This window comes from Myxocyprinus asiaticus, chromosome 3 (genome assembly GCF_019703515.2).
Source record: "Myxocyprinus asiaticus isolate MX2 ecotype Aquarium Trade chromosome 3, UBuf_Myxa_2, whole genome shotgun sequence".
In the NCBI taxonomy this organism is placed as follows: Eukaryota; Metazoa; Chordata; class Actinopteri; order Cypriniformes; family Catostomidae; genus Myxocyprinus; species Myxocyprinus asiaticus.
Window position 1 is genome coordinate 14,720,317 of NC_059346.1, and position 15,724 is coordinate 14,736,040.

A 15,724-nucleotide genomic window follows, 5' to 3' on the forward strand; every position below is an offset into this window, starting at 1 on the left:
ACCCTTAACCAACCCCTTAGTTACTGTTGCAAGGTCTGGTATTTGCGTTCATTTGGGAATGAGGGCTGACACTGTTTAATCAAGGGTATGTACTTTTTAAGATTTAGGCCACATCCACACTAATCCGTTTTCGTTTGAAAACTATGTTTTCAGTTTCCTCACGTCACCGTTTTGCAAAGTATATGGTAATGAAGAGCATTTTCGAAACACTTTTTTCATCTGTGAAGGAAAACCCAGATCCAGTGTGGATGAGAAGCGCAAACGTAGCCAAATCAATTCGTTATCAAATGAAAACCTATACATGTGGATGTGGCCTTAGTTTTAAAATGTGAAAATGGAACAAAATATATAGTGTATATTCTCTAGGGGTACCTTGTGTCACTAGCTGGGATTCCATCCAACTATTTGTTTTGTGGATTTTAAAATTGCGCATAAGAAATCCTAAATGGGAAACGATCTTTGATATGCGAATTAACTCACAAAATTCACTTAAAATTTAATGCGCTAAGAGGAGGTGGGTTTTCTAGAGTTTTGCATTAATTAAAATGTGCATTAATGTGATGGAAGCAGTTTATTCGCAAAATGATTACCGCTATGTGTTTTGAGCATTCGTGAATGTGTTACGAGTGTGTGATAGCTTGATGCGACTGGCCCAACGAAAGGTGCGAACTTGGCACACAACACAGCCCTTGACATTCGGAAGTGTTTAACCCACAGCCGGACTTTAAAGTGGGTCTTCGCAATCTGCCAAAACAGTTTTGAATGCGGGCACCAGGCTGGTGGCGTGTGGGCATCGCAGCCATTTCAGCACTCATTTTATCAGATATTACACTTATTCTGCAGCATCCCCGAAGCAAGGAGGTCATTCAGCTGATCCATCAAGACAAGTGGATGGTAGTGGATGAAAACGCACAACGACCCGTATTTTATTTCTTTAGTCAAATTGAAATGCGCTTAAAAAAAAAAAAAAAAAAACGCAAAACATTTTGATGGAAACCCAGCTACTATTACAAGTGCCCCAACAGCAACAACATATTTTTTGGATAATTTCTGTAAAATCTTATTTGATATTAATGAGCCTGTTTACATGCACAGCAATTCGCTAATAGCTCCCAAAAAGCAGCTTATTTAAAAAAAATTAAAAAAAATTCGGACAATCCAATAGGATTTGAAATTATTGGTCAAAATAATTGACCTCAAACTGGGAAGTGTCATGCACATAACACTTGCGCACATTAGATAAGCCAGTAGGAACGCTGGTAAAGGTTTACATGCAACATGAAATCAAGGTAATGGGCAAAAATCTACCTGTGTCGATCGGTTTATTCTTAAGTCGATTATGAACTTTCACCGATAAAGGAAAGTCAATAATGTGTTTACATGACCACAAACGTTGTAGGCTTATTAAGCATTAAGCTATGATAATGATTTATGAATCAAATATTTGAAAGACAAAGACCAATTATTAGATGGGAAATGAGAAGTACATCACATATAATACAGGAAACTCTTTTCTTACCTTGCTTAGATCTGTGGATGCTGAACTGTCATCATCTCGACAGGGTAATCGATGGACGAAAGCCAGCATTTGATACTTTGCTTTTATGAAATCTGCCTTATTGGGGCTTTTGGGTAGAAGAAACAATGTAAATTGTATTTATACAACTAATAGAGCCAATCTATGTTACAAAGTTGGGAGAGCTGACAGATATCTCAGTTTCCTCTAAATAATCTCTCTTGTCATGAAGATGTTTAACAATAAACTTACTGGACTTTATCCTGAGGGTTTGCTTTGCGCTTGCTGCTCATTATGGATGAGGGGTCCAACAGAGTGTGCTCCCAGATTGCATTAGCACCATTATTGTATAATGTCTGAACCATCTGTGTATGAGAAAGAAAAGGGTCATACATCACAAGACAAAAATTCATGATGACAACAAACTCCTTAAATATCTCTTAGTCACACTCTCTGGTGGAAGGCCCTGAGGATAGATCTCACTCTAATAAAACTCTTTGTTTACAACCATTTAAAACACTCCAATGACAGATTCTTCTCTAAACAAGACCGTGGAAAGCTATTTTCTTTTCCTTTGGAATAACGTGCGTCAATTATGGATGTACCGAAATGGACATTTTTGGCCAATATGATACAGATTTTAACAAAAACTATTGGCAAATACCGATATTTTGCCACTTTTCTTATTCTGTTATAGAAATTGTTTTAAAAATGTACAATCAGGTACAACAGCTTTTTATTTGTTCTAAAAATAAATAATGAATAATGGAATGGATTGGATCTGTTGAACAAATGACAGGCCAACATTTTAAAGAGAGCAACAATAAAAGATAAACAGAAGATACAAATATTTTTTACAAATTGAAAAATAACTAAATATCAAAGTATGATGGTTTGTGAAAAAATATTATTTTATACTTCTAAAACATTTTTGCCCTTCTGTTTTTGCAGTTCGTACTGTGTTTGTACTGTATAAAATAGAACATCACAAGTTTATATGATTTGTTGGGCCATTTCATGGAAATGTCAACCACATCATGGAAAAATAAGAAGTTACCAAACAAACAAAATACCCTTTTAAGTTCTATTGTGGTATAATGCCATACACACCACTAGAGAGTGCTGCTTGCTTACACAATGCTGACTGAAGCGCTGACTGAATTGCTGAATGCAGTCTATTTTTAAGTTTTCAAGATTTAGTAATCGATTTCAATCTTAACTCAATCAGTCGTGTAGCCTTAATGGATACCATAAGTCAAAGTTAGCTGGTTTCAAAGCGTTTTGGATGGTTTTACCTCATCATGTATGGGTAAGTGCTGCTTTCACAACTGTCACGTCTGTAACGACTGTTTTCCTATTTAATGTGAGAACAGAAATTATTATAAATTAAATATTACATGTTCTTAGGAGTGCCAACCCTTCTACATTCTGTGGCTATCATTATTTCTGGATTGTGCATTTGAATTCACAGAGTTTTTGCAAAGTGTAATAATTAATTATAAATAAACCATCATTTTGTCATATCGCCGTTTGCTTAAAACCAATTTGCTGATGTTTTTAATTCGGTAAATAATTGCCCAATAAATATTGGCGGCCGATACACTGTTGCATCCCTAGCGCCAATGAATCATGCACCATCAGAGGCCAGGAATGTGCATTAAAAAGTAAATTGGATCAATTCTGACTTTTAAGACAAGACTTACAAAGGGAAGACTAAATTCTCTATTTGTTTGAGTGGCCTCACCTGTAGTTGGGTAGGCGGCCAGGGTGTGTGTGACAAATGGCGCACTTGCGAGTTGTGGCGGCCCAGACTGCGGTGAACACCGCAGCAACCGTCACATATCAGAACTCCTCTGTTCACAGATGCCCAGCGAGGATCTAAAGGAAATCAAGAGATTTACAGGAAGGAAACACACAGCATGTCTCAGCAGCGTGTTGTGCATTGATCAATACACAATAACATTAATGGAGTTTTATGGCTCCTACAGGAAAATACAAAAACAATAATAGTTTAAAAGGCTGATGCAATGAAGCTACTTACAAGAATGCACTATAGACAATAAACTACATTCATCCAGTAAACTAGGGCTCTGTTACTCTGTAGGGAACAACTGTTCAGCAATTCAGTGATCAAACAGTGTAAAATGAAATTGGAACTGGCTCCCTGAAACATGTTACATTTTATTAAATAGCCTTTCTACACCAGTTCAGCCCCAACACACTGTAATAATGAGCTTGGTTTACATGGTATAAATCACTCAATAATCTGATAAAGCAACAACAGTAGCATAGATACTCATTGAATGTGCTATTTTAATCATTAAAATTGTGTGATGTAATCTATGACGACAACAAAATGTGGGGCTCACTTCTTCCTTATAAAGCTATAGTAGAGAGAGTTGAATGTCATCCTTTTATGTATGGCTGTAGATGTGCTAACTTCCTCTTTCATACATATGCATGCTTCAAACCACAACAAATTTTGTAGTAGTTACACAGCAGCTGAGCTTTATTTCCAGAGTGCAAGCAGGTGACTGGGAAACACTACTGAGTGACTCGTAGTTTCATGACCTTATCATAGATTATTCAAGAGGGTCCTCTACTTCTGTGGTTCTCAAATGGTTTTGCATCAGCATACGTATATTACATTGGACATCAACTGGCAACCCAACAAAATTGTTCATCGTACAAAACAGGGTCAGAAATGAACTTTTCCAATAGGGGCAATAGCCTATATGCCCCCTGGAATAGATTTCCAGGGGCATTTTATTTTCCTTTGTAAGGGCAATTGTTTTCTAACTTTATAAAATCACGCTTGAATAATGATAATTAAAATCAACATCAACTAGCTTATATTTGTATGGCTGGGTTTTGACACTGATTCCCGATTTGATTCAATTAGATTCCAATATTGACTCGATTCAATATTGGTTCATTGGGGAATATTTCATTTACAATGTCAACAGGCATGTTTCAGTTATTACATATTGCCTGATCTCTACACTGCATAATGTGCATTGTGACTGAAACACATTCCGGGATCACTTTTTTTCACATTCACATATTTCTTAATAATTAAGCTATGTTAACATAACCTTCAAAACTAATATAATGCAATGACACGATAATTAAGCAAAACTGTTATCAAGTCCTTCATGCCAATTGAATAAAACAATGTTGCGGGGTAATTTTTTGCCCCCTTATTTTGAATTTCGGTGGCATTTTTGTGAGTTTCTGAAGAATTTTTGCCACAAGCCCCCCTTAATTTCCGACCCTTTTACAAAAGTAAACAAAAATGTCCCTAATTATTACTATTATTACTACTATAATTATTGTATTAAAATTACCCTGAACTGCATAGGCCTAGGTCCAACAGTAAGCAAAATGATTAACATGACATCGACTGAATAGGAAAATTGATAATTTAGTAGACGTGTGATTTAACAGCCTAACACATGGAACAAACAACTGAACCAAATATTATATTAGCATTTGCCATTCCTTTTTAAATTTAATACGCCTGTTTATTTTGCTATAACTAAGCACGTTTATATGGCTGCAATCTATTATATTATGTTTTTCACCTGGTGTGAAGAACACCATTTTTAGGTTGCAACCCACCAGTTGAGAATCACTGCTCTACTGCACATAAAGGCCTGAAGGCTCTGGATCAGCCTATCAGAGATACCCCATCATAGACAAGCTCAACAAGACAGGCTGAGACAGAATCCTAATACGTTAACACTTGTCATTGGCCCTCGTCATTCATGGACGCCCCATACCAAGTTGTTTTTTAATAGAATGTGTCACAGACTCACTCATTCACTTAGTCATGATTCCAAATCAGTGAAAGTGAGGCTAATAACACTTGTGCTATGACTAATGTGTCTGAGCAGCCCTAGCCGTGTTTGTATTTTCAGCATCATATTTGCTCCAACCCTTCCCCCAACTTGTCCCAAGGGCAAATTGCGGCCAACTAGCAATTTCACTTCCTTCAGAAACAACGATGCGAGTCATTGCTTGGGAATGTTAGAAAGAACGGAGAATTTTATTACAAGCACTGATTACAAGCAAAAACTTTTTTCTATGTTAAAATCAACTTGTTTTTTTTTTTTTTACCACATCTATACAAGTAAATACTGTAGCTATTTTAGTAACATTTGTGTCATAAAAAGTTTATTTTTAAATCTTATGTTTTCTTTAAATACAAAAGCTATAAATTTACTTCAAAGAATGGCTGCACAATTAGTTGAAATAAGATTGAAATCGCGATACGACATTGTGCAATTATTAAACCACAAAGGGTTGAGATTTAATTAAATAAATTATCTGCTCGCTTAAAGGTTTGTGTGCTGCTCTGTCTGTATTATGCATTATTACAGAATTTTCAGAGTGGTTCTGTGCCGTTCTCAGTGTAAAACATGTGCTCCGAGTTAGTTTCCATTTGCTTACATCTCATATTTAATGTACTCCAGATTCACTTTAATTTACTTATTTTGCGTAATTCCAAGTATGCTTGGCCGCTACAAATGAATATACACATACAAATAATACACCCCATGGCACCGGGTATTTGCGGACAGAGGAGGAAAAGACGTTAAAATAAGGAACACGTTATACAGCTGTTGTGAATTCAGCTACACGGGAACTCTTGATGCAGTTGTCTGCCAAAATAAAAGCTTTTTTTTTTCAAAAAGATTTTATTACAGAAATATATTAATATATAATAATAATAATAATAATAATAATAATCAATATAAAATTATAATACAATAATATAATATTTAAGTTGACTGAGTTCCAAAAAATAATGATGATGAATAGTGGGGTGAGACCCTATCACAAAGTGGACAAAAACATGTACACAGTGGACAGGTACAATGTGAATATGATCTCTTTGTTTCATGTTTTATGTATTATTTGTTTGTGGCTGAAGTGAAAAAGGTCAGAGTTTGGTTCTTTTTAAGAGGACTCAAGTGTGAACCCTCAAAGAGTAGCCTAGAGCCCAAAGTATGCTTTGATCAGACGCGGATGCTCAGGACGCGTGACGCAAATCTAGTCATCAGCAGAGTGCGAGATCCCTAAACGCGCGCACCCCGGTTTTTCTAACCGCGCCTCATTGAACGCACAGAATGCGCATGGGCCTGGGATATTTGCACTAATTAGTGGGTCCACAAGGTGGCAACACTTACATTTTGAGCCATGGCAGTCACAGAGAAGTGCTAAAAGAAGATGTAATCGCCTCTAAAAATCAGGAGATGAAGGTAAAAACAACAGTGGCTGTGCAAGTCAAGAGAGCGTGTGTGTGTGAGTAGGTCTGAAGATACCTGCATTTGTATAACTCGAAGGAATATAAAGACATCTTTATGGGTCTAAACTCTTGAAGAGAAAGTCTGGCGTTTCATAGCAGTCATAGCGTGCATGCGCCAACCGCCTCTGTACGCGCTCACAGTTACAGTTGAAGTCAGAAGTTTACATACACTTAGGTTGAAATCATTAAAACTAATTTTTTTAACCACTCCACAGGCTTCATATTAGCAAACTATAGTTTTGGTAAGTCATTTAGGACATCTACTTTGTGCATGACACAAGTAATTTTTTCCAACAATTGTTTACAGACAGATTGTTTCACTTTTATTTGACTATATCACAATTCCAGTTCCTCAGAAGTTTACATAAACCAAGTTAATTGTGCCTTTAAGCAGCTTGGAAAATTCCAGAAAATGATGTCAAGCCTTTAGGCAATTAGCCAATTAGCTTCTGATAGGCTAACTGGAGTCAATTGGAGGTGTACCTGTGGATGTATTTTAAGGCCTGCCTTCAAACTCAGTGCCTCTTTGCTTGACATCATGGGAAAATCAAAAGAAATCAGCCAAGACCTCAGAAAAAAAAAAAAAAGTGTGTACCTCCACAAGTCTGGTTCACTGGCTCCTTGGGAGCAATTTCCAAACACCTGAAGGTACCACGTTCATCTGTACAAACAATAGTATGCAAGTATAAACACCATGGGACCACACAGCCATCATACCGCTCAGGAAGGAGATGCATTCGGTCTCCTAGGAATTACCGTAGTTTGGTGCAAAAAGTGCAAATCAATCCCAGAACAACAGCAAAGGGCCTTGTGAAGATGCTGGAGGACACAGGTAGACAAGTATCTATATCCACAGTAAAACGAGTCCTATATCGACATAACCTGAAAGGCTGCTCAGCAAGGAAGAAGCCACTGCTCCAAAACTGCCATATAAAAGCCAGACTACAGTTTGCAAGTGCACATGGGGACAAAGATCTTAATTTTTGGAAAAATGTCCTCTGGTCTGATGAAACAAAAATTGAACCATTTGGCCATAATGACCATCGTTATGTTTGGAGGAAAAGGGTGAGGCTTGCAAGCCGAAGAACACCATCCCAACCGTGAAGCATGGGGGTGGCAGCATTATGTTGTGGGGGTGCTTTGCAGGAGGGACTGGTGCACTTCACAAAATAGATGGCATCATGAGGAAGGAAAACTATGTGGATATATTGAAGCAACATCTCAAGACATCAGCCAGGAAGTTAAAGCTCGGTCGCAAAAGTGTCTTCCAAATGAACAATGACCCCAAGCATACCTCCAAAGTAGGGCTGCAATGGTATGAGATTTTCACGGTGCGATAACCATCTCAGAAAATATCACGGTTTCACAGTATACGGTATTACACAATTATTATCATCAGTTACAATGACCTTTAAAGGAGTGAAACAAAAGGTTTTTTTTGGGTGGGGGGGGGGGGGTGAACAAATGCTTTATTATATTTGAAACTTGAAACAAATTTTGTTAAATGGAAGGGTTAAAAAACAAAGTCTCCCTTTTGAAAATAAATAGAATAAATAAGAAAGCTAACAGAATTATAATAATAAACCGAATTATAAACATGATAAACAAAATTGCATGTAACTATAACATGTTATATAACTAAAGCAAGTTAGTATAGCATGTTAAATTAACTACTAAATGAAAAATAACATCAGCTGTGTGAGCTTTAAAGTAATGTCCTATGATTATTAACAATTAACATATACTGTATGCGCACGACAGTGCAGCCAGACTGCTCCTGTCTGTATCTTTAACTCAGTGGTTCTCAACTGGTTTTGCTTCAGGACCCAGATTTTACATTGGAAATCAAGTGGTGACCCACCATAGTAAAAATGTAACCTGTATTTAATGTATCCTGGGTCACATTTCCTTTTATGTTGCATAGTTTTGTTCATGGTTTTAAAGTACAAGAACATGCATCAAGTGACATTATTTCTGTTGCTGACGTTAACAACAAAAGCGACTGGAAGTTTTCTCTCCCCTCTTTTAAAAATTGAAGAGCATATTTACTTATATGAGCCCATTATTATCCCGTTTGTTTCCTAATTTCAAACATAATTCAAACAGAAGATACATACTACACAGGAGGAAAGGCTCCTCATTACCATGGTTAGGTCAGTGTAGCTAGTCAATAGTAATAATAATAATAAATTATAGTATTTATGAAAACATAAGTACTATCTGAAACATCTTGAAACTTTAACTACAACTGCCACTGTTGATGTAAAATGAGGTCTAATAGTAGATTCTACCTTTAGATTACTTCATATGAAACTATAACATTTTGTCAAACTATAAGTTACTTTTACTCATGTAAAATCGTGAAACAATTCTGTAAAGGTGATGTATAATGAAAAAAAAATTTATCATAATAATCAGCGCATAGCAGTGTTGTTCTTTTCCTCCTCAATGTGGTTTGGCATATCAGGGCTGCCTACTGTTTGAGAGGTTTGACTTCCTCCGTAATGCTTTAAACTAGAAAAGTCTCACTAGAATTGAAATTAGTCACAACAGTTTTGAGGTCTGCGCTCTGCAATATCGAGGGAAGCCCGGTTGTTGCATGCGCGCGCCAGAGAAGAGCATATCATGATCGCGAGCTGGTTCCGTTACACTCGTGCGAAAGTGCAGATGAAAAGCCTTTAGCTGATTGCGAGATTATCATTCAATTTGCCTCAGCAGTCCTAAATAGGCTATCAATTGGGTGGCCGCCGTAATATCTTCAATGGGAGAACCATGGCATTGTTCTTTCCCTGCTGTCTGCAATCCAGTCCGAATAGACCTGCGACCCACTTTTGGGTCGCGACTCACCAGTTGAGAAACTATGTCAGACCACCTCGCCTCGCTTCTCTCTGACATTTTCTCCGCTGCATGTGTGTGTGTGGCGCAAGCTGACGAGTCTGACAGGCCGACGAGGAGGAAAGGAGATGCGCACGTGCAGGTGAGATTCTGCGTCCGGTTGCATTTTTTTTTTTCTCAATACCGTAGATAAGCAAATGTACATGGTATTATAACCGTCAATTTTCATACCGTGATATACCGCTGCAATCCTACTCCAAAGTTGTGGCAAAGTGGCTTAAGGACAACAAAGCCATGGTATTGGAGTGGCCATCACAAAGCCCTGACCTCAATCTGATAGAAAATTTGTGGGCAGAACTGAAAAAGCATGTGCGAGCAAGGAGGCCTACAAACCTGACTCAGTTACACCAGTTCTGTCTGGAAGAATGAGTCAAAATTCTGGCAACTTATTGTGAGAAGCTTGTGGAAGGCTACCCAAAACATTTGACCCAAGTTAAACAATTTAAAGGCAATGCCACCAAATACTAACAAAGTGTATGTAAATGTCTGACCCACTGGGAATGTGATGAAAGTAATAAAAGCTTAAATAAATCACTCTCTACTATTATTCTGACATTTCACATTCTTAAAATAAAGTAGTGATCCTAACTGACCTAAGACAGGGAATGTTTTCTATGATTAAATATCAGGAATTGTGAAAAACTGAGTTTAAATGTATTTGGCTAAGGTGTATGTAAACTTCTGACTTAAACTGTATATAATGGAGTATACTTTGACAGGCTCGCATTCGACTGTACACAGACGCTGAGCGTTCACGTCAAATTGGAAGTATATCCAGGGCTTAAGTCTAAGAATATGGACAAAATATTATCAAATTTTGGTCAAAAGAACTCAGCTACTAGTTTTGTTTTTCATATCGCAGTTCTAATCGCAATTGCAATATTTTTCAAAACAATCGCAATATGATTTTTTCTCCAAATTGTGCAGCCCTACATCAAAGCCATCTTTACACTGCAAAGGTGGCACAGAAGCGGCACCTGAAGTAACATTTAGGTGTATTTACACAGAATGTTTAATGCTGCACAGAGGTAGCATAAATGCATTTACACAGGAATTACAATTGCATAAATAAATAATATGAGATTAATGTTTTACATATAACATTACAAAAATGGAAATATTAAATTATACTTTTAAATATGAAACTATAAATTATTAAATACATGCTCTATCATGACAACAACAAAAGCTTAAGGCTGCTCTGATGCTGCATTTAATTTACACAGAACCAAAGCAGATTCAGAACTGCCTTTGATACTAGGGGCTGAGGTGGGTCAGAGCAGGCATAATGTAGTGTGGCTTTTATGCAGCATTGCAACTTTTCACAGAATCTTCAGCAGGCACAGAGCAGCCTCAACCTGGCTCGTCTGTGAAAAGATGCAATAAAGGGATAGTTCACCTAAAAATGAAAATTCATCATTTACACACCCTCATGCCATCCCAGATGTGTATGACTTTCTTTCTTCTGCTGAACACAAATGAAGGTTTTTAGAAGAATATCTCAGCTCTTTAGGTCCGTACAATACAAGTGAATGGTGGCCAGAAATTTGAAGCTCCAAAAATCACGTAAAGGCAACATAAAGGCAATCAATAAGACTCCAGTGGTTAAATCCTTATCTTCAGAAGTGATATAAGTGGGAGCGAGGAACAGATCACTATTGCAGTCCTTTATTACTGTAACTCCACTTTCACATCTGAAAGTCACATGTGGCACCTGTTTAGTTGCACTTTTAAATCTAAAAGTGAAAGTAGATATTTATAGTAAAAACAAAAAAAAAAAAAAGACTTGAAAATTGATCTGTTTCTTATCCACATCTATTATATTGTTTCTGAAGAAATGTATTTAACCACTGGACATACACATCTGGGATGGCTTGAGGGTGAGTAAATGATGAGAGAATTTTCATTTTTGGGTGAACTATACCTTTAAGTAATTATCGCAATTTTGACAAATTATCAATAGTGTGTTACCATCTATAGATTATGTTACCTCAGTAACATAAATCAACAATGTTCAATAAATCACAAAAATCTAAATGGTTTGAAAGGCATGAAGAAAAACACGATTGAAAAACGTAAGATAATGTAAAAATGCAGACAGATAGGGCAACTGACAGTTCTGTCAACTGGCCCCAAACTCTCCCAAAATGGCCATCGGGACGTCATTATAGTTGAGCCCTGACAGATGATTCAAACTACAAACAAGGCAGAAATATGAATCAACTTACACACATTTTTTTTAAGTGGGACTGAAAACATATCTGTTTAATGTGTAACGCAGCCAGCTTTCAATACTTAAGTTATTGATTTGCAATTCACAAACAGAGTGAGGGATATTTGATACTGCAACTATATCAGACTGTCAGAATGATCAACGATCTGAATTAAAAACTGATCCACTGATAAGCTGAGAGTTGCACAGAAGCAAAGTCACTTCCCTTCAAACACAGGAAGTATAACACAACAGCTGCAAAAAGGCCAGGGCCAAGAATCAAGCACCTGGCACAAGCATAATTCCCCTCTCACCCTCATTCTCACTCCCTCTCTTTTCTTTCTGTCTGAACCAAGTGCTCCCCTTCAAGTGCTGTTGTAGCTAAAATAAAATCCCAGTCCAGAATGACTAAAAATATTCACACCGTAACAACAACTGCCCAATGATACTGACATGCTGAGGCAGCTCAGGCCAGCTGGCGACTGGGGCGTAACTAATCAAGGGGAATCAAAGCCAGAGACAGGCCTTCCCTCATAGGACAAAAGTTAGCCATATTTCATAGTCCAAGTACCAAACAGGTCAATCCCAAAGGGTATATTTCATAAATTGTTTCAGTCTATATAATGATTTTGAACACTATTCTATAATGGAAATTGTGGATTATCATTTATCATGTCAGGTATGGACTCTGGAGGTCATAAATGAGAATGTTTCAAGTTTCAACAAGCAGCATAGGACTGAATCTGATTTTATTACTGATGTTATGATTTATAGTCTTGGTCAGTGCATTTCTCACAAGTGCAGTAAATGAACTGTATTTGAACATTGTGTAATTAGGACAGGAATGTGACCATTTATTTTTTCCTCCAATGCTCGTGTTGGTTAGTGACTAATCAACAGGCCCCTTGTGGACTAATAAAATACATTTATCTATTTATCACCAGAATATAAAATATAAACCATCTACCTAGACCAGCAGAGTTGAGTCAACGCTGCTTATAAAGTGGCTGTGTCTCAAAACCAAGTGAGCTTCCTACCTAGACAGCATTTTGGGCATCATAAGCGCATATAATTGCGCATTTCTGGGCATCACATGCATGCAGGAATCAGATGAGCTAACTTGGAACGCACCTATGATGCCTATGTTGCTGTTTGGGTAGGGAGCTCACTAGTTTTTTTTAGAAACAACCAGGGCTGCGTTTCCCAAAACCACCGTCAGCCTAAGTAGATCGTAGAAACCATCGGCGCCTACGATCAGTTTAAGCTTGCGATTGCGATGCTTTTGGGAAACCCAGCCTAGGGCCACGACATCATACTCCTAAACACTTACAAATCAAGCAGTCTACACCTAAATCTAATTTTATTGCGACTAGAGGCTTGCCTGAAAACGTATCAGAATGCTATATATTTATAGATAAATGTTACTATTCCCTCCAACGAGTTATTGTTTTCTTCTGGCTGTCCAATGCAAGTTGTCAGCTATAAAGTCATTTATTAAAAATCTCAATTTAACGGACTATACTCACCCGAACTGCTGCAATCCGCACAAACTTCGCTATTTCGCAGCCGTTTCGACATCCTTGTCTCCGGGAACGTGGCTTTTACCATATAGAATCTAAACAACAATATCCACGGGTAAATTTAAAGCATGCACCACCGCTTTGACATAATTACTGGATTCGTTTTAAAGTGTTGTATCACTGAAAGAGGATCGCGTGCCCGAAGACGACGTGAATACAGAAGAGAGTTAAACGCGTGCATGCGTCTGCACTGGCTGCTGTATATGAAATAATGTATGTCTGCCTGTCTAGCTTGAATTTAGGACAGGCAGTAGAAGCCTCTGTCAAAATACATCAGAAACCACACTACGTAAATGCTTAACAGCAACCCGTCAGATCGTAGTAGAGTGCCATCTGTCTTACCTGAACACACATTTGAGTTTATAGTGACGATTAATTAGCTTTCTAGCGCTGCCTGACACGCAGTGGAGAGACGCGACAGTGCAGCGCGTGAGATATTTCCTCAATTCTCATCCGTTTATTCACTCTCAGGCGGTTCTAGGATTACATTAAATATGCCATTCTGAAATCATAAATCACATTTTATGTTTGGCGTATATTTGTAAACGGAGAAACTGGTCAGACACTGTTGTAAATTATATTTAACGCATATGGGACGTGATTTATATAGCATAAGGGGCTGTTCAGACCGAACACGTTCTTGCGCCAAAAAACGGAACAGTTTTCAGACAAGAACGCAGTTGTCTTTATACCCGTTTTAAAAGTTGACGACTTGTCACGTTGTCTAAAAATTCGGCACTCCTGCGTGAGACGCTTAAAAACAGGGAGACGCGATACAACGGTCTAAGACGTTTGTCTGGCATTTTTACCTACAAAAACAATTGAAATACGGCGCCAAAACGTGTTCGATTTGAACGATCCGACCCTTTACGTGTTTGTGTCCGCGCAGGCGCAGACTTACTTCAACTGATCCAGATGAGCCAGAGCTCTTTTACCAATGAACCTACAAGCTTAGCATCAAATAGTCCTAATCAGCCGTGACGTCAATTTGTAGGCGAACACGGAAGTCTAATTCGCCATGGGTTCCCTCTGGATTTTCCATTGGGTTTTTCAATTTATGAGTAAAATTAGGTCTTTGGTAAACACTACTTGAATATACGTTGACGTTATTGTTCTACAACATAAATTACACACTTTCATACCTGAAACGTGAATTTTGAATCCACCGTGTGCGTGTTTATTTAAGCAATACAGCTTCTAAATTCACGTTTGAGGTACGACTGTGCGTTATTTATGTTGTAGAACAAAACGTCCACGTATCTTCAAGTAATGTTTACCACAGACCTTATTTTACTCATAAGTTGAAAAACACATAAAAAAATAAAAAATAATAATAATAATAAAAAAGGAAAATCCAAAGGGAACCCATGGCGAATTCTCTTCCGGTTTTTGGACTACAGCCTGTAAAGTCTAAAGCATCATATCGCGGCGGCGAGAAAACAACAGACCGTTAAAAAAACAAAACAAAACAAAAAAACAGGATGTCTATGGAAGAGATGCGTCAGTGTGCTGATGCTGAGTAAACTGCTTTTGTAAAGAAACAGCTCATCACTTAATGAATTGACCCCCTGTTCGTGAATCTTTAACATGACAAAAAATCATTATGGAATTTACTCTGTGAGGATTTCACTATGATAAAATGTATGTTTTATAAGTGAAGGCACGGGCAGTTTTGCAACAGTTATGTGTCAGTTTACGGCTCTCCATATTCATTTGTGTGGTCTCCGCAAACGGTGACTTACTGTCGCAACACTTTAGTTGACCGTTCGCTCCATCCTATAATAGAGCTGCAGAGTTTGTTATTTAGATATATAAAATAATCTCTGAAGGCGTGAGATAAGCGAATTTTAGAAAGTACCACAATGTGCTAGATGAATTATTAAAATATTTGCAAATGCATTTCTATTTTTTTTATTATTATTATTTAAGTTCTAATAAATTCACACAAAAGCACAGTTTGACTTGAGCAGAATTTAGCCTCAGATGTATAGTGCAATCACCCCTCCTCCGTATGAAATGGTTCAGTCTGGCGTTGGGATTGCCCATTACATTTTTTTTAATGATAATTTCTCACTTACGATTTTTTTACTTAGATAATTAGATGTCGCAATTTTTAATTCTTTGCGTTATACTTTAATTAGAAGTGGAATTAAACGCAAAAGCTAGGAGAAGCTTTATTTGTGGAATGACTTCTTACACCCCCGCCCAGA

The 15,724-nt window shown here is 37.5% G+C and overlaps 1 protein-coding gene across 3 annotated transcripts in view; it reads right to left on the bottom strand.

Moving 5' to 3' along the window:
* Positions 1-14,420, bottom strand: part of git2a (G protein-coupled receptor kinase interacting ArfGAP 2a) — a 48,472-nt gene extending 34,052 nt beyond the window's left edge. For 2 of the 3 annotated variants that reach the window (XM_051659240.1, XM_051659246.1), the window contains exons 1-4: positions 13,461-14,417; positions 3,261-3,394; positions 1,769-1,881; positions 1,520-1,625 (exon numbers count right to left, since the gene is read on the bottom strand). In XM_051659240.1, coding sequence (XP_051515200.1) covers positions 1,520-1,625; positions 1,769-1,881; positions 3,261-3,394; positions 13,461-13,542 — 435 coding nt within the window. In that variant the 5' untranslated portion in view covers positions 13,543-14,417. Of the gene's footprint in view, positions 1-1,519; positions 1,626-1,768; positions 1,882-3,260; positions 3,395-13,460 lie in introns of all 3 variants that reach the window. The other variant, XM_051659232.1, reaches the window with a different exon arrangement.
* Positions 14,421-15,724: the final 1,304 nt, after the last annotated feature.